Source organism: Carassius carassius, chromosome 40, assembly GCF_963082965.1.
Source record: "Carassius carassius chromosome 40, fCarCar2.1, whole genome shotgun sequence".
NCBI lineage: Eukaryota > Metazoa > Chordata > Actinopteri > Cypriniformes > Cyprinidae > Carassius > Carassius carassius.
In genome coordinates, this window is record NC_081794.1 from 14,157,865 (window position 1) to 14,179,218 (window position 21,354).

The 21,354-nt window shown below is 39.2% G+C and overlaps 2 protein-coding genes and 1 non-coding gene across 6 annotated transcripts; 1 reads left to right on the forward strand and 2 right to left on the reverse strand.

The window, feature by feature from the left end:
- Positions 1-7,201: 7,201 nt before the first annotated feature.
- On the reverse strand, positions 7,202-14,262 carry plbd1b (phospholipase B domain containing 1b). Of its 3 annotated transcripts, XM_059533014.1 has the most exons (10): positions 14,020-14,262; positions 13,471-13,550; positions 12,724-12,865; positions 12,387-12,527; positions 12,072-12,210; positions 11,787-11,987; positions 8,233-8,373; positions 7,903-8,088; positions 7,689-7,795; positions 7,202-7,581 (listed from the first exon to the last, which is right to left on the reverse strand). In XM_059533014.1, the coding sequence occupies exons 4-10, from the start codon at positions 12,420-12,422 to the stop codon at positions 7,246-7,248; spliced, it is 1,146 nt and encodes a 381-aa protein (XP_059388997.1). In that variant the 5' UTR covers positions 12,423-12,527; positions 12,724-12,865; positions 13,471-13,550; positions 14,020-14,262; the 3' UTR covers positions 7,202-7,245. The 3 variants fall into 3 exon arrangements, with proteins under 3 accessions (XP_059388997.1, XP_059388996.1, XP_059388998.1); XM_059533013.1 differs by lacking the exon at positions 12,387-12,527; XM_059533015.1 differs by lacking the exon at positions 12,387-12,527 and having other exon boundaries at positions 7,454-7,581; positions 7,677-7,795.
- A 576-nt stretch (positions 14,263-14,838) lies between these two features.
- Positions 14,839-14,911, reverse strand: trnar-ccu (transfer RNA arginine (anticodon CCU)). Its single transcript has one exon. It is a non-coding gene; the product is annotated as a tRNA-Arg (tRNA).
- A 377-nt stretch (positions 14,912-15,288) lies between these two features.
- Positions 15,289-21,182, forward strand: rangap1b (Ran GTPase activating protein 1b). 2 transcript variants are annotated; one of them, XM_059533016.1, is made up of 16 exons: positions 15,289-15,379; positions 15,855-15,977; positions 16,075-16,202; positions 16,279-16,338; positions 16,422-16,601; positions 16,752-16,886; positions 17,259-17,417; positions 17,505-17,618; positions 17,725-17,824; positions 19,547-19,631; positions 19,753-19,867; positions 19,979-20,083; positions 20,172-20,274; positions 20,406-20,494; positions 20,595-20,719; positions 21,003-21,182. In XM_059533016.1, the coding sequence occupies exons 2-16, from the start codon at positions 15,866-15,868 to the stop codon at positions 21,079-21,081; spliced, it is 1,689 nt and encodes a 562-aa protein (XP_059388999.1). In that variant the 5' UTR covers positions 15,289-15,379; positions 15,855-15,865; the 3' UTR covers positions 21,082-21,182. The 2 variants fall into 2 exon arrangements, with proteins under 2 accessions (XP_059388999.1, XP_059389000.1); XM_059533017.1 differs by having other exon boundaries at positions 15,858-15,977.
- The last annotated feature ends 172 nt before the right edge of the window (positions 21,183-21,354 follow it).

The window sequence follows — 21,354 nt, forward strand, 5'->3', positions numbered from 1 at the left end:
TTTCCTTTTTACCACACCCCCTTGTTAGCCTGGTTAGTCATATTGTGCTCACCTGTCCCTCATGTATTTTCCTCCTTATTTATAGTGCCCCTTAACCTGTTTTGTTTGCTGGTCCGTTGTCATTCTCACCCCCTCTGTCTCTGTATGTGGCTGAATATGTGTCCGTGTCTCCTTGTCTGGTTGGTCTTGTGCCCTTGTCTAGTCCTTGTAGTTCTATGTTTTTGTCTTGCTCCTTATTTTAGTAATTAGTTTGTTCTTGCTTTTGGCTTTTATTTGTAATATTTATTTGGTTTTTCTAGTCTTGATTCTTGGTTTTGTTTGATTGTTCTCTAAGTTGGTTAAACTGGTAAGTTCTTATCTTGTTACTTAATCTTTTATTAGTTCATTGGCTTATATCTTTCCTTGTCTTGAGTTTAATTTGTGTTTTTGTGGAGCTTGTGTTCGAGTTTCTGACCTGTCCCCGTGTGTCCTGCCCCGGTTCTACCAGCCTGGCACTTGGTATGTTTCAGAGTGAGTGGTCAACAAGTGTCTGCGCTCTGCTCTATGGTGCCTTGTGTGGTCTTCTCCATCAGCCTGGTTTTGCTGCCCCCTCTGTTGCCAAGTATTCTGCCAGTTGTTTCCTGAAGCTTTCCCAGTGGCCTCCCCTAGCTGTTCCTGTTTACTGTTTTCCTGTTGTGGTATGTATTGTTCACTTCACTACCCTCTTGTATCAGTCTGTTTTGTCAATAAAACCTTATTACCTCACACTGAAATTGGGTCCTCCCTCCTAGATCCCTGACATAGGTGCTAAATGCCTGCTGCAAAATTAAATCAGCATCTCCATTAAGCTTGTTAGCAGATGGAAGCATAAAATGCTACAAAATCTCCTGGTAGATGGCTGCATTGACTTTGGACTTGATCAAACATAATGAACCAACACCAGCAGACGTCGCGGCACTCATATCATCACTGACTTCAGAAACTTCACACTGGACTTTGGATTCTGTGCCTCTCCAGTCTTCCTCCAGACTCCAGACATTGAATTCCAAATGAAATATAAAATTTACTTTCATCTGAAAAGAGGACTGTGACGCACTGAGCAACAGTCCAGTTCTTTTTCTCCTTATCCCAGGTGAAATGCTTCTGATGGGTTTTTTTTTTGGTTCAGGAGTGGCTTGGTTCGAGGAATGTGACAGCTGTAGCCCTTTTCTTGAAGATGTCTGAGCGTGATGACTCTTGATGCGCTGACTCCAGCTTCAGTCCACTCCTTGTGAAGCTCTCCCAAGTTCTTGAATCGGCTTTTCCTGACAATCTTCCCAAGGCTGAATTCATCCCTGTTGCTTGTGCACCTTTTGCTATCACACTTTTTCCTTCCAGTCAACTTTCTATGAATGTATTTTGATACAGCACTCTGTGAACAGTCAGCCCTTTCAGCAATGACCTTCTGTGGCTTATCCTCCTTGTGGAGGATGTTGATGATTGTCTTCTGGAAAACAGTCAAGTCAGTAGTCTTTCCCATAATTGTGGTTGCATGTTCTGAACTAGCCCAGGAGGTACCCAGTATTTATAATCATAATTAATAAAACTAATCAAGCTCAAAATGGAATATTCAATTTTTTTGAGATACTGTATTTTTTTCCCTAAGCTGTAAGTCGTAACAAACAGAATTAAAACAAAAAAACTCTTGAAATATTTCTGTTTGTGTGCAATGAATCTAGAATATACAAAAGTTTACTTTTTTTATTAAATTACAAAAAATAAAGTTTTTTTTTTTAAGTAGTCAAGGATAAATTTTGTTTGAGCAAAATGGTATACACTGTGCTGCCAACAACATTACAATGAGTCAAGCAATATCAAATTTCAGTATTCTCTTCTACCATCTTCTGAATTGCTGAAAATTGTGAATTTATTTTTGTTGGGTTTTGTATAATGCCACCTTTATACTCTAAAACATCTATAGAGGATGCATTACATATGTTTTACCTTATTAAAATTGAAATGAGTGACCATTTTAGAGGTTTCACACACAGTCTTCTGTTCAGGCTAATACAGGGTTGTTTATGTTCAAAGTTATGATCAAAGTTATACAACTCCAATTTAAGTTACTTTTGGGTGCAATAACTTTTACATCGAATGTAAAGTCTGTTTTAGCAAAAAAAAAAAAAACACGTACTGAGTAGGAGTTACATGACATAGGCTAAATTGTTTACATGTCTGGTTCACCCCAAACAATGATAAAACCTCACAAAATCATGTATTCCATTAGTATGTAATCATGTCAGTGCAATTTAGACAAGTCCAATGGATTCATAGACCCAGAAACATGGGGTTAGACACCAAGATTACTTGACTAAGTCAAATAATGAAGGAGTTAGGATATTTTAAGGGCTCCCTGCCCATCTTGGAGACCATCTTGAAAATTACACCTTTCTAGTGGTCAAACTTTGGTAAACTTTTAGTATGTTATTAAGGACACCTAATACTAAAAAAAACAGCTGAGAAACCTTTTGTTAGAATTTTTTTAGGGTTAGGTGTTTTATTTTCATATATGCAGCCGCCTAAGACTAAGAGTGGAGTTGCCAACTTGGCCACTTTGTCACTAGATTTAGCTACCTTTTTTTTTCAAAACAGCGACTAGCTGTTACAGATCACTCGGGAGGCTGAGGAGTAACAGACAGAAGGGTTTATTAATAGACACAAGCAGAGGAGCAGGTAGTGTTGGGTAGAGTGATGAATGGATCCGTGAGAGCTGGGTGAAGACGTCAGAGGAGGGAGGTGAACCACACAGACGCACACTGGGGATCTTGATCTTCTGAGAATCGCTGGAGAGAGGTAAGTAGAGGAAGAGTTAGTCCTTTGAGTTAGCATACATCTGCCCGTTCGACTGGGGATGGTATCCGGAGGACAGGCTGATGGCCACACCTAGGAGTGAGTGGAAAGCCTTCCATACCCGGGAGATGAACTGGGGACCTCGGTCCGAGACGATATCCTCTGGGACGCCGAAGTACCTGAAGACATGGTAAAATAACATCTCGGCCATGGGCAGACCCTTCAGGGGGAGAAGATGACAGAATTTAGAAAATCTATCCACTATGACAAGAATGCACCGAGACAGGGCATCAGCCTTTACGTTTTTCACCCCTGGGCGATATGAGATGGTAAAGTGGAAGGGGGTGAAGAATAACGCCCATCGGGCTTGTCTTGGATTTAATCTTTTGGCCACTCGAAGATACTCCAGGTTTTTATGATCTGTGAGGACCAGAAAGGGGTGTTTGGCTCCCTCCAACCAATGCCTCCATCTTCTAAGGCCAGCTTGATGGCCAACAACTCCCGGTTGCCGATATCATAGTTGACCTCCGCCGGGTTGAGTTTCCGGGAGAAGAAGGCACATGGGTGGAGGCGACTGGGATTCCCCTGCTGCTGACCGCTCCCACTCCGGTGACTGAGGCGTCGACTTCCATGACGAAGGGTCGGTCGGGGTCTGGATGAACCAGGAGTGGGGCGGTCGTAAAGGCCTCTTTAAGGGTGTGGAAGGCCTCTATGGCGGCTGGAGTCCAGGGGAGAGATTTGGGTTCGTTACGGAGGAGACTGGTGAGAGGGCTGGTGATGGTACTGAAGTTTTGGATAAACCGTCTATAGAAGTTGGCAAAGCCAAGGAACTGTTGTAACTCTTTGATGGTGGTAGGAGTGGGCCAATCTCTGACGGCATTTACCTTCCCCTCGTCCATCCGGATGCCACCGCTGCTGATGTTGTATCCAAGGAACTGCACTGAGGGCTGATGGAAAGAGCACTTTTCGGCCTTGAGATGGAGTTGAAAGGCCCTCAGGCGTTGCAGGACCTCCACTACGTGGCGTTGATGTTCTGCCAGGCTCCGGGAGTATATGAGGATATCATCTATGTAGACGAGGACGAACTTGTGGAGGAACTCCCGGAGCACCTCATGGATGCAGTCCTGGAAGACGGAGGGGGCGTTAACAAGTCCATACGGCATCACGCAGTATTCATAGTGGCCAGTAGGGGTTATGAAGGCTGTTTTCCACTCGTCCCCCTCTTGTATCCGGATGAGGTTATAGGCGCTGCGGAGGTCCAACTTAGTGAAAACAGTGGCACCACGGAGAAGTTCCAAGGCAGCTGGGATGAGGGGAAGTGGGTACCTGAACTTGACAGTGATATTGTTGAGAGCCCGATAATCAGTGCATGGTCTTAAACCTCCGTCCTTTTTCTCCACAAAGAAGAAAATTGAAGCAGCAGAGGAGGTAGATGGACGAATATAACCCTGGGCCAGCGCCTCCTTGATGTATTCCTCCATGGCTTTCTCCTCCGGAATGGATAGGGGGTATATCCTTCCTTTAGGCACTGGTTCACCCGGCAGCAGATCGATGGCACAGTCCCACGGCCAGTGTGGAGGCAGCTTGGAAGCCCGTTTGGGGCAGAAGACGTCACTGAAGGGGGAGTAGCAGGTAGGGATGGCGATGGATTGGTTTTCCACTGGGCTCTCTATTGAAGTGGAACAAACTGGAAGAGGTTCAGGGGAAGATGTGGCCGGAACTGGACAACCTGAGATGCAGCTCTTGAAACAGGCGTCGCCCCACTTCAGGACTTCGCCCGTCTTCCAGGAGATTACGGGATTGTGCTGCTCTAACGGGCGCCCTAGAATCACGTCAGCGGTGGATTCCTCCAGAACCAGCAGATGGATTTCCTCATGGAGTAGTCCGGTTTGGAGGGAAATGGGACCCACACTATGATGCACGCATCTTCTACTTAACGGTTTGCCGGTGATAGTGTGGACTTGGTAAGCTGACGGCGTTGCCGTGGTAGCGAGCTTGAGCTGGCGGCAGAGGGCGCCGGAGATAAAGTTGCCGGCTGACCCAGAATCGAGGAGGGCGGAAACTGGTCAGCGGCAGTAAGTGTGACAACAGTGGTGAGTGGTTTCATTTGGTATCTTGAAGGGAGAATGGCACTCACCATGGGACGAGGAGGACGGACGGGGCATACAGCGATGGCATGCCCCGGGGCTGCACAGTAGAGGCACAGATTCTGGGCCAGCCATCTTTGTCTTTCAGCCATAGAGAGACAATATGAGTCCACTAGCATGGGTTCGCTGGCTGGTTCTGGGGAGCTGACGGCCTCTGGTCGGCAGAGTGGCGTAAAGGAATACGCCTGGCCCTGGTGCTCTTCTAAGCATGACTGCATACGGTTGGCGAAGCGGATGGACAGCTGGATGAATCATTCAAGCCCGATGGTTACCTCATATGCAGCGAGATGCAACCGCACTCGAGGTTCCAATCCCTGACAGTAGGAAGTAAGTAAAGCCTATTCGTTCCATCCACTGGAGGCCGCTAGAATCCTAAACTGAAGGGCATATTCATTGACCGACATTTTTCCCTGTTTGAGATTATACAGCTTCTCACCAATGGTCCCAAGCTGGCCTGCCAAAAACTTCTCGGAAATGGTCGATGAAGCTGGAATAAGACTGGATAACTGGGTTATTTTGAGTCCATATTGAATCTGCCCACAGTAGTGCTTTACCTTGCAGTTGAGAAATTACAAAGGCTACCTTGGATCTCTCGGTGGGGTACAAGTGCGGTTACATCTCCAGGACCACCGAGCATTGTAGGAGGAAACCGCTGCACTGCTCCGCTGAACCAGAGTAGGGCGCCGGCCGGGCCATGGGACTGGCGTGAACGGAAGGTGAGGAAGTGCTGGCATCGTTGACGGAAGTGCTCGCTGGTGTTGGGGATGCAGGTGTAGCCGTGAGTGTTCTTTGGAGTCCATCGACCAGATCTTGAAAGGGGTCCGTGAGGCTCATGCTTGTGCCTAGCGGTGTTGGTCTGGTCTTCTGTTACAGATCACTCGGTAGGCTGAGGAGTAACAGACAGAAGGGTTTAGTAATAGACACAAGCAGAGGTAGTGTTGGGTAGAGTGATGAATGGATCCGTGAGAGCTGGGTGAAGACACCAGAGGAGGGAGGTGAACCACACACACGCACACTGGGGATCTTGATCTTTGGAGAATCGCTGGAGAGTGGTAAGAAGAGTTAGTTCTTTGAGTTAGCATACAGGTAAGACCTTGTCGCGAATGAGACCGGACGCTGATTGAGTGCGTGTGTGTGGTATTTATGGTGCCGAGGTGATTGGGTAATGATGAGGGTCAGGTGGAAGTGCTCAGTACTCAGGTGAGGGCGTGCGTGGTGAATGAGTGGAGGTGGAACCTGGCGTGATGTAACACTAGTGACAAATCTAGCGACCCCCCTCTGTTTTTTTCACAAATCGCACCCTGGATGTATTTATGCATTAACAGACATTAATATTTAAGATTCTGCTCTATGTTTAAAGCATTAATCGAGTTGCTCTTTGGTACATTCTCAAATTATTCTAATAAAAGGATTGTCAGGTTGTACACAGTCTTAAGTAGGCGAAGTTAGTTGATGCAGATCTAGTTCTGCTGTGGAATCAGTCAAATACCATTTACTCAATTTGTTGTGCTGATAATATAGTTTGTACCAAGGTTGTAACGAAATATTCAAGATTTGGAGAGTCAAAGATAAAAGCTTTAAAAGTGGCCTTACAATTGCAATAGACCACTAATCCGAATATTAAGGTGAATTAGAAGGCTATTGATATTTAATCACTTTAAGCCTTTTTACTATTGGTTTCATACTTTTGACCTCATATATAATTAACACATAATAAAATTAAACATCCATTTATGGTGTAAATTCAATATTTATTCAGTCTGTCAAATTCTTAACCTTGCAAAGACAGAAAATAGATTCATGTAAATAACATAAAATTTACAATAATATAATTTATAATTTTATAATTTAAACTTTTGGTAAAATGTTTAAGTATTTAGTTACGTCACCAGTGGATCTTCTGCAGCAAATGGGTGCCGTCAGAATGAGTCCAAACAGCTGATATACATTACAATAATCTACAAGTAATCCACGCAAAACCAGTCCATCTCCAAATAATGTGTTGTGAAATGAAAAACTCTATTTGTAATAAACAAATCTATCATTAGGACATTTTTAACTTAACAGGTCCTCTTTCTCTAGTGAAAAAGTACAATAACACTGCTTAGTCTGATATTGTTCAGATCAGTTTATCTTAATCTTAAATTACTGCATTGATACATTTTATTGGTAATTTGTTAATATTTATGATCATGAGCTTTGCCATGATCACAAATTATACAAGTTATGGTAAAATTTGCTATTATTTTATTGCATAAACATGTCCAGCACTGACTGGAACTATTATGCATTAAGTTGCATATAAGACAAAAATATACCCAATGACTTCATGGAATTGCTTGTAAATATCTGATACTAAGTCGATTAAATCCTTTCCAAGTCTTGCATCTGTATCCTCTAGACTGCTGTTCATACATTGTACAAAACAATTATCAGTCTTGGCTTGATCTCTGGAACCAAAGAGCAAAGGCTGCATGTTGATAAATGTAAAGTTGTACGTCTGAGGGAGCCCATGATGAGCCGTCTGATTAAAACGGCTCCAAGAGAAAAGTGGAAGACCATTCTGAGTAGTGGGTCCATTCACAGCTTCAGCCGAAAATATCTGGGCCATGTGATAATCTGTAACCTAAATTTGACAGCCTCCATTAGAACACTATACACTCACACTATATCTTTACTGGTTTTTATGTAATAATAACACTTTTAACTTTAATAACTGACCTATTCCTGTACCTTAGTATCATAACAGCCCTCCGGATGAGGTCGTCGAAGTCTCAGTTCATTTCGGCAGCAGATGGATTTACAAGGATGCTTCTTTGAATATGGGTCTTTTCTGTAATCTAATATGACAAGCGCTACTGTTCATCAAAAAATTAGATTAACAAGAGGGCAGATTATTTTGAAGAAACGGTTTTGAGTCATTTCCAAAACGAAAACCTAAACTCACCATTGTACCTCATAATGTATTTCAAGGTGTCCAAATTAGTGACCTTTCCCTGGTCCCTGCGGAAAATTTTAGCACGTGGACAGAGGTCATATGAGAAATCTTTTCCGTACTTTTTCCACATCACACCATAACCACTCATTCGGTAAATGTCTGAGTTGAAAGGTATGTTGTAGGAGGCCCAGTAACCTATTGAGGTGATTTGAAATGCATATTATCTTGTTAAATTTACCCTTCAGACTGTGATTTAGCTTCCTACTTCTTATATTCTCTCCAAATTAATTTCCGATGGACTGTTCATACTACTGGTTTTGTTATGGAAATACTCCTCACCATGACGTAGCGCTTGTGACTGATCCGAGTACAAAACCAAACCAGGAATCTGCTCCACAACAGTCAGGCTCCAATCCTCAATCTGATTTCCAAGTGAAACTCTTTTCAGATCCACCATCATATACTGGTTATTGTAGGTCCCTGACATAATTTATATAGGGAAAAAAAATTAAAATAAAAAAGCCAGATATATATATATATATATATATATATGTGTGTGTGTGTGTGTGTGTGTGTGTGTGCGCATCTCAAAATTAGAATATCATGGAAAAGTTCATTTCAGTAATTCATATCAAATTGTGAGACTTGTATATTAAATAAATTCAGTGCACACAGACTGAAGTTGTTTAAGTCTTTGGTTCTTTTAACTGTGATGATTTTGGCTCACATTTCACTAAAACCCAATTCAATATCTCAACAAATTAGAATATGGTGACATGCCAATCAACTAATCAACTCAAAACACCGGCAAAGGTTTACTGAACTTTCAAAATGGTCTCTCAGTTTGGTTCACTAGGCTACACAATCATGTGGAAAACTGATCTGACAGTTGTCCAGAAGACAATCATTGATAACCTTCACAAGGAGGGTAAGCCACAAACATTCATTGCCAAAGAAGCTGGCTGTTCACAGAGTGCTGTATCCAAGCATGTTAACAGGAATGTTGAGTGGAAGGAAAAAGTGTGGAAGAAAAAGATGCACAATCAACAGAGAGAACCGCTGCTTGAAGTCCAGTGTTAAGTTTCCACAGTCTGTGATGATTTGGGGTGCAATGTCATCTGCTGGTGTTGGTCCACTGTGTTTTTTGAAAACCAAAGTCACTGCAACCATTTACCAATAAGTTTTAAATCACTTCATGCTTCCTTCTGCTGACCAGTTTTTTGAAGATGCTGAATTCATTTTCCAGCAGTATTTAGTGCATGCCCACACTGCCAAAGGCAACAAAAGTTAGTTAAATGACCATGGTGTTGGTGTGCTTGACTGGCCAGCAAACTCACCAGACCTGAACCCCATAGAGAATCTATGGGGTATTGTCAAAAGGGAGATGAGAAACAAGACCAAAAAATACAGATGAGTTGAAGGCGACTGTCAAAGAAACCTGGGCTTCCATACCACCTCAGCAGTGCCACAAACTGATCACCTCCATGCCACGCTGAATTGAGGCATTAAATAAAGCAAAAGGAGCCCCGACCAAGTATTGAGTACATGTGAACATACTTACCAGAAGGCCAACAATTCACTAAAAAAAATTTGAAGTATTCTTATTTGTTGAGATGAGGTGAATTGGTGGGTTTTTGTTAAATGTGAGCCAAAATCATCACAATTAAAAGAACCAAAGATTTAAACTACTTCAGTCTGTGTGCATTGAATTTATTTAATACACGTTTCAAAATTTGAGTTGAATTACTGAAATAAATGAACTTTTCCACAACATTATAATTTATTGAGATGCACCCAGGGGCGAAAATCTCATCTAAATGTTGGGGGGGGGGGGGACAATAAACATAACATTTCTCATGAGCAAGTTTTGAAGGGGACACCAATAAAACAGGCAAAATTGTGTGTACAGAGAGGAAAGCCTTGCTATTGCATGGAGACCGTTCCATTATCCTTCTTCTCAAAGTTTCTTTTTGGTTCAATGAAAAAGCTAAATTGACTAAATTGAGGAAAACATTCTTCAAAACATTTTTTTTTTGTTGCAATGTTTTGGAAGTTGTTTACACAATCAAGCCACCAAAATACAATGGAAAACTTTTATTTATTTATATAGCACATTCAATAGCAATGTTGTTGCTTCACAGTTATAATTAAAATATGCATAAATAAAAACATTTGCCATGCCTAGCAAAATGAAGGCATACACACTCTTAGACATACACCCTCACACAACTGTATAGTGAGATCGGTATAGACGTGAAAGACGGGAAAAAACAAAAAATAATAATTTATTACGTCAATGACTGATTTGTTCAAAAAGTGGATTTATTAATTTAGGAAACACCTGCTGTAGCTTAGTTTTCAACTTTTTTCGTTGGTGAAATAGAGCTAACAGGCAATATGGTGCCTAAAATGCACTTAATATTAACTTCTTGTTTATTCAATTTTTATAAAAATCAAAATCACATTTGTTATGTTAATATCTGGAGAACAACTGCACTCTTAGTATGATGTTATATTAGATTAACTATATTAAATGAAATAAACCGACCAGTGGCGGCTGGTGAATTTTAAAATAGAGGAGGCAAACTAATTGTATTGGTCTGGGGATCCCTGCCAATTGTTATTATTATTATTATTTGCTTAACCAGTTTAAAATGGCTTTTTGGCAGCTTTTAGTCAGAAACTGTAAAGAAAATATATTCAATATCACTACTCATTATAAATACTTGGTAAATTATCAGCCCAGCCGCTCCGGGAGACGTTCAAACCATAGACTGTATAAAAACAGGTTCAAACTAATATCTAATTTATGTCTCTATGATGGTTGGTTGATATTCCAGAAGAGAGGCTAGCCTCCTCTATGATGTTACTTTTCTCAGCACTCCTCAGCGCTGAAAGTGAACACTCGATGCTGATTGGTTCCCCTGGCCTCCCCCTCCCCTTCTCTTTCACTTAGTGGTGTAATTACATCAGCAGATTCGGCACATTCGCCATAGAAAAGCGGAGCTTTCATGTAATGGTATTACAACTGTGAAATTACAAACAAAAATATATACATTCTGAGACATGAACTGAAATGAATAGGGAATTTTATTCACATTAAATCTTCCTCATTTTCACCTCAAAATTTGGGGGAACTGTGCCTCCCCTGCCTCACCCGACGAGCCGCCACTGAAACCGACTAAATCATAGTGAACGCGGGAAAATCTAAATGCGCACCCGCACTAGTCTAATCTAACGTACAAGACTGTATATGCGTACACTTTGGGTGTGTGTAAGACTTTATTAAACAAGCTAGGTAAACACCTGTATAAAACGCCTGTTATAATCGCTAACAGCGCAGACTACATCGGTGACAAAAGTAAATTGGTACACAATAATATTTTTTGGACACGACTTATTAATGACTCAATTAATCTATATTAAAGAGAAAATAATCACGTCATACGATGTTTAATGTGAATAAAGTAAGCTAGACTTATGGACTTCCACAACTACTGAAACACAATGTTTTCTCGCACCGGACTGTGTGTGTGTGTGTGTGTGTGTGTGTGTGTCGGTGGTGGTGAGGTAAAAGGGGAGCAGGCAGTGGACCAAAGCAATGTGAGGCAAAGCAGGGGGAACTCGAGATGTTTAAAACTTTTTTTGTTGTTGCTCAGTTTGCATTTGTATTGTTTTACTACTTACACAATTAGTTTAACTATATATCTCATTATATTATTTACAATACACATATTTCAATTATATTTTAGGGGGGGACAACCCTCAGATAGGGGGGGTCCGGACCCCCCCGACCCCCCCGCGATTTCCGCCTATGGCACCTATATATAACACAGAGCACTGCAAAAACGGAACACAATTTTTGCACATAATGATCCACTTCTCTGTTTCACCTGAATTGTGCTTGGAAAATATTTGGGCCCATTGGTTCCCTGTGCAGGCCAGCGCATGTGCTACACGCACCCTTTGCCAAGCAAGCAAAGCCTCTGGGGTCACCAGGGAGCACAGAGAGGAGTTGAACACGTTGTTTGTGGTTTGAGTTACAAGCAATCCTGTTCCCAGCAAATAAAAATCATCCGGAGATGACAAGATCCCTGGAAATGATACGAGAAAAAGTTTAATAGCACTAAATTTTTGTTAGTTTAAATTATAAAAGACATACATCTGCCTATAAATACCAGGGTAGCTGCTAAAGGACAGTCTGCTTGTGCCATTATGTTTATTTTTCAAGTCCCAGTGCTTGTAGATTCTCATGCTCGCAGCATAGCTGTACCAGCTGGAGTGACCAAGCAACAGATTCTCATAGCCAGGTAACATCTGCAGATAAAATGGGCAAAAACAAATGAAAAAAGGTTGTTGGCGAATGCCATTTCCAACACAGGCAGTCCTAAATATTCAGAAAAGTGCTATTGAAAACCCCTGACATGGGGTTTTTACTGGCTAATTTCTATTGCATTTGGTCCCAATTCAGAATATGTGATTACACTCACAACCTTGATGAGAGCAGAACAGTGACTCATGCCTGGCATTCTGAAGGAGTCAGAAGAAGAGTTGGAACGCCTTTTGAGAACAGGGATTAAATCCAGCAAATCCCCAATACCATTGACGAACTAAACCGCAAACATGGACAGAGGCTGGGAGTTGAAATGCAAGTGTGGAGTTTCAGTCATTCACACAAAATTAAAAACATTTAGGCATCACTGTCAACAAATAAAAAAAATATAACAAAAAGTTCACTTTTCAAATGTCTATATGAGTGTTATCAAACTCTCAGAATGAGATGTGTACACTACATCTAAACAGATGCATAGACATTTCAGGTTTCCTGACCTGTTCCTGTCTACTTTTGGCCCAGTATGCTGCCCCAGCATGCAGTCCATCCATCTGGGCCACTAGAAGACCCACGTGATGCCACAAACGATCAGTCTTCCCATTTAATTTCACTTGTGTTCTTGTCCATGAGTCTTGCTCACTATTTTAAAGAATGGAAGTTTAATAAAGACAGATATAATCATAGATTACTAATACATGTGTTTATGCCACACAAAATTCTAAGATTCTGAAAGTTTTTAAAACTTCTAAATGTAAATACACTGCAAGTAGGTGTATTTGATCATACCTGACATTATTGTAATTTTGGAACAGTGCAATCAATTAATGACATTAAGTCATTCAGCAGATGCTTTTATCCAAAGCGACTTACAAACGAGGACAATGGAATCAGTCAAAATCAACAAAAGAGCATTGACAAGTCTTGGTTAGCCTTATGCAGTAAATTTAGCAATGTGTATGTAGCAACACATATAGTCTTTATTAATTATATAATAAATAAAAAAACAGACTGAATAGAAAATGAATAGGGAAAGCTAGCGTTAGAGGCCTTTTTTTGCTTTTTGCTAATTGTACAATAAATACAAAGAAAACAAATAGATAGAATACAAAGAAAAATAGAGAAGCAAGTGTTTATTTAAATAAAAAAACAAGCAGTTAGTAAATGAATAGAGTGCAAGTCTTAAAGGGGAATGTTTTATTATTATTATTTATTTTTTTAGAATGTAGATAATAAATGTCACTTACCTCATAAAGCATTTCAGATGTTTTGTAACACTATTATCCTTTATAATCTGAGGATACATATTATAGTAATGGTTTATCATCTGTTATTGGGATGTTAATATACTGAAATGTGTATATTTCATTAACACCCAGGACAATGTATTTTAGAATACAAATGAACTCAGACCCCTTTAATTTAGTGAAAAAAAATGTGTTTAATGTAATTTAATGTGCAAATCAAAAAATAGGTTAGTGTACTTCAGATCTTGAAAGAATGTTTAAAAATTAAAAATGACATTGTTTCTTAACAATTTTTGTAAAAGTGCACTTTATAATAATGCCAAGTTAAAGATTTCCCTTTAGATACTTTTAATAATCTTGTGTCATGCTTTAAAGAAGTACATTTACAAAAAAAAAAAAAAAATTAAGCCTGCTTTGCAGCCCCTAAAATAAAAGCATTATTGTGAAATTGACAATATTTCTAAGTAGATTGTTTCTGTAAAAAGTCTATTCTCTTTAAAAGTATGTCAAAAGTGTTCTTTTTTTCCCTAGAGGGTTAGTCAGTTTAACTTACGAGGCTGTAAGGTATCCTTCAAGGTATCCAGCCAAGAAATATGTAATTTCATCGTTCTCCTGGAATTGTCCATAACCAGCCTGCACTTCCAGCACTCCTCATCCAGAAACTGATAAACTATTATTGAAATAACCAAGAAAATCTCCCGCCTCTTCCATTGCACCCTCTTTCAGCTCCACAGACCTCTGAACAGCATCCCAATATACGGTGACTCTGTGCACATCAAGCGCACAGTGAGAACAGAGATCACAATCGATAAGCGTTAGAGGTTTCACATGTTTGATATAATTTTATATCATGATGTCGCCTCGTTTGGTAACCAATGTCCAAACGGAACATTCTAAAATACGACACACTGAAAAGACACTTACGCTGAGCCTTCACGAAGGTCGCCGTTAGGACGCACAAAACAAACCCCCGAGCAAAATGATGCATGTTTTAGTTTACTGTCTGGATCTGATTAACACATTCGCTATCTATTATTTATAATTGTTTATTAGTGTTCCTGTAGCTCAATTGGTAGAGCACTGCGCTGTCAAGCGCAAGGTTGGGGGTTTGGATTCCACGGGAACACATGACAGGTAAAAATTGATAGCCTGAATGCACTGTAAGTCGCTTTGGATAAAAGCGTCTGCTAAATGCATAAATTTCATTTATAACCAAACCTTTAGTCAAATATAATATCCTAGAAGCTCAATACTCGGTGAAAGGTAATCACTGAAGAACTACAGCAAATAACCACCTGCTTTGATTCGCAGGCCTGCCGTTAGCTTTCTGTCACCTGTTGGATCGCTAAGAAGCGTTTAAAAGATTACCACCCCAGATGGGACTCGAACCCACAATCCCTGGCTTAGGAGGCCAGTGCCTTATCCATTAGGCCACTGGGGCTTACGTCACATTTGCACTTACTCGTAGTATAGAAAGATGTAATACAAATAAAAGTATGTCACGTATTAAATTATTTACATTTTTAAGTTAAATTAACTTTTTATATATTTGATGTAAAACATCCTATCAAAAAAGTCTCTGGTGTATATAATTTATAGATAATTATAACTTGCTATTCAGATACACATTTACACCGGTATTTATTTCTGTTTCAGTACAGTTATTTAACAGTTGTAAAAAAAATCATAATTATATTACACAATAAATAGTGTATTCAGTACGAGTAGTGAAGTCATAACAGTAAAAAAAAAAGTCATAACAGGACTTGCTTTTATTATGAAAGAATGTGACACCGGCTCTTTCAAAGAACTGCCGCGGCCGCCTCCGCGTGCCTCCTGTTGTGATGGGCTTTCTCTAGTCAGGCTAGTTATCGGCTGGTTTCTGTTAATATCTGTGCCGAGGTGTAAGGTAATATTCGTAGGTTTAAAATATCAATAAGATTAACATTTTTAGATTTAACTATTGTTGATGCGATTGAAAGACTATTGTTAAGTAACGTTACTGGTTGAGAGTAAAGTTTGGTAGCTAATTCTCTGAGCTAGCCTGCAATGACATTAGCATGCTAATTGTTAGACAACGTAAGTTCAGCAACATCTATTTCGAGTTTATCGAACTGCAAGGTGAAACATCTTGTTTCAAAGGAACACTTTACAACGTCAATCTTTTGTTTACCTGTATAGTGACAGGCTAGCATGTTGAGCTAATGGTACAGTCCTGTTAGAAATGAATGAAAAAATGAGGATGTAACACTGATGTAAAATGTGTGAGCGGGATGTAAATATCTGTATTAGTAAATCCATATGCTACAGAGATCTATCAGTTTTTTTAAGGTCTAGTGTGCTAGATTTTAGTGATCCTGTTAATGTTTTATTTACTTCATTAGTAGAGAAAGAAATGGCTTCTGGAGATATTGCTCAGATTACAGAGGCGCTGGCCAAAACTCATGTTGGAGAAGTGGAATTAAGTTATAAGGGACAAGGGCTGAAGTTGGACAATGCTGAGTCAGGTGACTAAAAAAAATCTGTTAGCAGATTGATTGATTTTCTGTGTTAATGCATAAACCTCAACACTCATAATTCCCTTCCCTTTCTGTGATGTTGCAGTGAAAGAAATGGTGCAGGAGATCGAGCGGTGTCAGGGGCTGCAGTCTCTCAGATTAGAGGGAAACACATTGGGGGTTGAAGCAGCACAGGCAATTGCAAAATCTCTTGAAGCGAAAAGGGAATTGGAGGTAGTTTTAAATTGCCACTGGAAAATGTTCAGTCTTTGACTTTGCTGTTTTTAATCTTTGCATTTTTTTTACTAAGCAATGCCATTGGAGTGACTTGTTCACGGGTCGCCTTCGCTCTGAAATTCCACCTGCTCTGGTAAAAAAATACCCATCTCAAAAAGCTCAGTTAAATGTATTTGCTGTGAGTAAAAAGCATATTGTATTTCCAACATTTTCTAGAAATCATTGGGCTATTCTTTGATGACATCGGGGGCCAGACTGACTCATCTGGACTTGAGCGACAATGCCTTTGGCCCTGATGGTGTAAAGGGAATTGAAAGCCTTCTGAAGAGCACTGCATGCTACACTTTACTTGAGCTCAGGCTTAATAATTGTGGCATGGGCATTGGAGGGGGTATGGTAAGTTTAGGCCGTGATCAACTCGATGTAACCGGTTTAAAAAAAATGCATCATTGTTTTAAACGTGGTAATATTTTTGGAGCTCATGAAACAGATAAATAACAGTTTTATTTGTTTAGTTTCTTTTAATTATTATTTTCTTTTTTATAGGTCCTTGCTTCTGCTTTGACTGAATGTCACAAGCAGTCTAGTGCAGCTGGCTCTCCCCTGAGGTTAAAAGTCTTCATAGCTGGACGTAATCGGCTGGAGAATGATGGTGCTACTGCACTTGCCAAAGCATTTAAGGTACTAAGGCATAATTGTTTTCTAAAAATATATATTTACACTATTGTTTAAAAGTTTAGGGTCAGTAACTTTTTTTTAATTAATACTTTTCTTTAGCACACACGTATTGCATTGATCAAAAGTGACAGTAAAGATTTTTACAAAGGATTTTTATTTCAAATAAAAACGTTGCTCTTTAAACTTTCTTGGTGACTTCTTTAAAAATAAAAAAAATTAATAAAATTTTATATATATATATATATATATATATATATATATATATATATATATATATATATATATATACCATAATTCACTGCTGCCATAAAATGTTAAAATTTTGCTTTGTTTGACTCTCTGTTCTTCGTTCTTCTTGCTTTTTTTTTTCAACAGTTGTTAGGCAGTCTTGAGGAGGTCCATATGCCACAGAATGGAATCAACCATCTTGGTATCACTGCTTTAGCCACTGCCATAAAGCACAACCCAAACCTTCAGGTCCTCAACCTCAATGACAACACTTTTACTAAGAGAGGATCGATAGCCATGGCGGAGGTATGTTGAGCAACTCTGTCTCATGACTTCATATGGTTAGAAGAGATGTTTATTCATGGCTGTCTGTGTGATTTCATCCATGTTTAGGCTATTAGGTACCTCCAGTGTCTTAAAGTCATCAATTTTGGGGATTGTTTGGTTCGCTCAGAAGGTGCGATTGCTATAGCAGGGGCCCTTAGAGAGGGACTGCCATTCCTCAGGGTTAGTTGATGCATGACACCAGCATTGGATCTAGCTGACGCAAACAAACACTTCCATTCAGTGTTTGTACATACTGTGAGCATTCTAAAATATTAGTTTTGTTTAGGAGCTGAATTTGTCATTTGGAGAGATTTGTGAGGCTGCAGCTGTGGTAGTTGCAAAGGCTGTTCGGGGCAAATCTGATCTGGTGAAACTGGACCTGAATGGTAAATTAATAAAATTTTGTTGTCACAGCATATTATTACTAAACAAGTATGCTCTTCCTAATCCACTACTGGTGCAAAACTCCTTTATGAATTATACTGTACTGTACATTCTGCACAATTGATCAAGATTAGATTGAAAAGTCAGTAATCGTAAATGAGTTAGACCATGTTTATTATTTTATTTAAATTTTTCAAGTTTTTCGACTCTTGTTGTCTGTCACTATATTTAAAGGCTCCCCACATACGGTTTTAGGTATTTCTGTCGTAATTATGACAAGCTGCTTGCTTTCGAACTTTTTTTATTGACAGAAATTGGTAGCTTTGATATATTTAAAATGTTTTGTATATAAATCTGACATTTCTATCCTTAATGTATATATGTATGTGTGTGTATTTATATATTCATAATGAAAATACACAGTATACACAAATGGTTCGTAAACATAACATTTTATTTTGAATGCAATTTTTTTAATAATAATATATTTTTTTATGTTTTAATATTAACTAATTCACATGCATATCTTTCTGAACAAGTGTGGAGCAGAGTTAGACTACACAGTACAACCTTAGTCCACCTCCTAAAAGCTGTGTGACCGTTTTTTTTTTAAATACAGTGCGTGCATAATTACTAGGCAAGTTGATAATCGGATCATATATTTTTTTCCAAGCCGTTTGACCAATTTCAAACCACATCAATCTTGTGATATATACAAAAAGTGATATATAATTTTCCGTTAAGGCTGGAAGTGAAAAACTGAAATTAAAAAATGATTAAATGCAAATGAGAAGGATTCATTACTGGAATCTGCAAAGTTAAGGCATGACCATTGGACAGCGAAATGCTCATTGAGTCAGCAGGGTCAGAAAAAACAAGTGAAGACACATGTTAACTGCAAGAGAGTTTAATTAAGGTTAAGATTTAGGTGTAAAACCATCAGGAACCAATTAGTCTCCAGTGCCACCATTTTCCAGAACTGCAACCTACCTGAAGTCTCCAGAAGTGCAATGTGTTCAGTTCTTAGAAACAAAAATCCCAAAAAATGACCCTCATTTAATAAGAATAACATGCTGAAGTGTTGTGAACTACATGAAGACTGATTTTGAAGGACCAGCATCACATCCACTTGTACCACTCTTTCAAGAATCTGGAAGTAAGTTTTGGGAGTCCATTTTTAGTTAATCTTCTTTCCTGAAAAGTCTGTCTTGCAGAGATGGACTAAAATGAACTCATTTTACAGCTAATTCTTTTGCAGTTAATGTATTTATTAATTTTTTTACCTGGTTTTTTTATGACCCAATGACCATTTCGCTGTCCTATGGTCATGTCTCAACTTTGCAAATTCTAGTATTGCATCCTTCTCACGGGCATTTGATCATTTTTGACTTTTAGTCTAAGTTAAATCTCTTTTTTTTGGCTCACTTTATCTGTAAAAGAAAACCTGCCTGATAATTATGCACACCATAATATAGAGAGTTTTTCACTTCCAGCCTTCATGGACAATTATATATATCACTTATAAATGATTAAATACAAAATGAATAGTAGTTATTAAGATTGATGTGGTTTGGAATTGGTCAAATGTGCTTGGAAAAATACAATCAGAATATCAACTTGCCTAATAATTATGCACTCACTATAGTGTCTCTGTTCTGTTGAATTTAATCAATTAGGTGTCAAAGCTGTTATTCTGTGGTAATGATTTCTGCTGGCTTGTTTAGGAAATTGCTTTGGAGAGGAAGGCTGTGAGGCTCTCAGGGAAGTGATGGAGAGCATGAACATGGAAGATCTGCTGGGAGCGCTCAGGTATTAATCTGGGTTGTATTGGATGTTTCTTGTATAAATAAATTGAAGGGAAATTCATATTTTCCTGTATTTGAAATCATTTTACAATTAGATTAATGAAAGATAGATGTTTTTAATGCAGTGATGATGAAGGAGAGCCTGAAGATGAGGAGGAGGAAGATGAAGAAGAGAAGGAAGATGAAGAGCATACAGAGGAAAATTGTGTCAATGGAACAAAAGATGTAATTGAAGAAAAGGTGATGCCAGAAAACATCTGCAAGGCTGAATGGACTGCTAAACCTGAACCTGTTTCTATTTTACATCAGATGAACAATTTGGAGTTTACCTGCGTTGTTCTCTTGCCACAGGAGGAGCCTCACTGCACTTCTGAGCTCACGTCTTTCCTCATTTCACCGTCAGCTGAGAAACTGATCTCCCTTGGACCCAAAAGGGTCCAGCTCATTGAGCAGCAGGTACAGTGTTGATTCATAAAGTCCAGTTGTACATCAGGATGGTTTAACTTGTTCTCCAACCCCATGAAATAATTTCCTTTTTTTTTAGGTTGACGTCTCAGATGCTAGTAAGGTTTCAGAAATTTTTCTCAAGATTTCATCAGTATACAAAGACGAACCAGAAGTAAAGCAAGCAATATTTGAGAGCACTGGTATGACTGAATACCATACAATTAAATATTTAAAGGAGCAGTTCACCTCAAAATGAAAATTGTCTTCACTTACTCAACCTCATGTTGTTCCAAACCTGTGTGACTAATCAGCTGTTCATCTTCTTGCCCAGATGCCCTGTTGAGGAAAGCCTTTTCCAACTCCCACTCTCAATCTTATAGTTTTATCTCCTCACTGATAGTGAACCTGGGACTTTTAAAGGTACTATACTAATTGTGATGCTCAGTTCAGTCTCTCTTTCACCCCCCCCCCCCCCCCCCCTTTTGTCAGTGTTGTTCATTACTGCTGCTTGCTTTTCCAGAGTGAAGACAAGAAGATAAAGAAGGTAGCTGTACTGCCTGGACACTTACTTGCTTTGGAGCACGCAGCTGCACAAGAGTTTTTCCCAGCAGATCAGGCTGGAGTTCTGGAAGAATTTGTGTCACGGTTAGTTTGGGTTCAAAATATAATGTATATCTAGATTTATTGCATTTTCCTGACCACCTATGCACTCAAAATAAATCTTCAGTATCAATGCTACTTTAGGGTATTTACCTTAAGCTACAGAAGCTAAAAGATACGTCTTTGTACCTCTTTTACCCCTAAATGGTAAATGTTAGTACATATCAGTACCTTTGGAAAAGGTTACCACCCTAGTGATAGTTTTGTACCTTTTTTCTGTGTACCATAACAATCTTAAGACATACGTATATGTATTTTTGTTTTCCAGAAATGGCAAAGTCTTAGAATCCTGCTGCAATGCCAGAGATGCTCTCAAGACCACATTGGTGAAAAGGACCACTGCTTAGTTCTTAAAGCCCATTATAAAGCCACTGAAAGTACTTAATACGGGTCATTCCAAAAAAACATGACTGGATACATGAAACTTTATTAACTATTGATATAGTTTATCTAAATTTAGTTTTACAGTCAATTCTGGATCCATTTTTGCATGCAGATCTCAGACTGCAAAGCTTGGCAAAGTACAGTGATGACTAGTGCCTCATGATAATTAACTGAATTTCCTTACAGATCAGCTGTTGACAGCTGGCTTTGAATAAGAGTTTTGTTCTTTCAACTCT

Excerpts from the sequence above, each read along its gene's own strand:
- rangap1b (XM_059533016.1), top strand. The coding sequence starts at position 15,866 with ATGGCTTCTGGAGATATTGCTCAGATTACAGAGGCGCTGGCCAAAACT. Across the intron at positions 16,339-16,421 it reads CTGAAATTCCACCTGCTCTG|AAATCATTGGGCTATTCTTT; the intron begins GTAAAAAAATAC and ends AACATTTTCTAG. Across the intron at positions 20,275-20,405 it reads AGCAATATTTGAGAGCACTG|ATGCCCTGTTGAGGAAAGCC; the intron begins GTATGACTGAAT and ends CTTCTTGCCCAG.
- plbd1b (XM_059533013.1), bottom strand. The coding sequence starts at position 13,550 with ATGATAAACCATTACTATAATATGTATCCTCAGATTATAAAGGATAAT. Across the intron at positions 12,866-13,470 it reads CATCTGAAATGCTTTATGAG|TGAGCAAGACTCATGGACAA; the intron begins GTAAGTGACATT and ends TCTTTAAAATAG. Across the intron at positions 8,374-11,786 it reads ATTTTCCAAGCACAATTCAG|GGACCTACAATAACCAGTAT; the intron begins GTGAAACAGAGA and ends AAATTATGTCAG.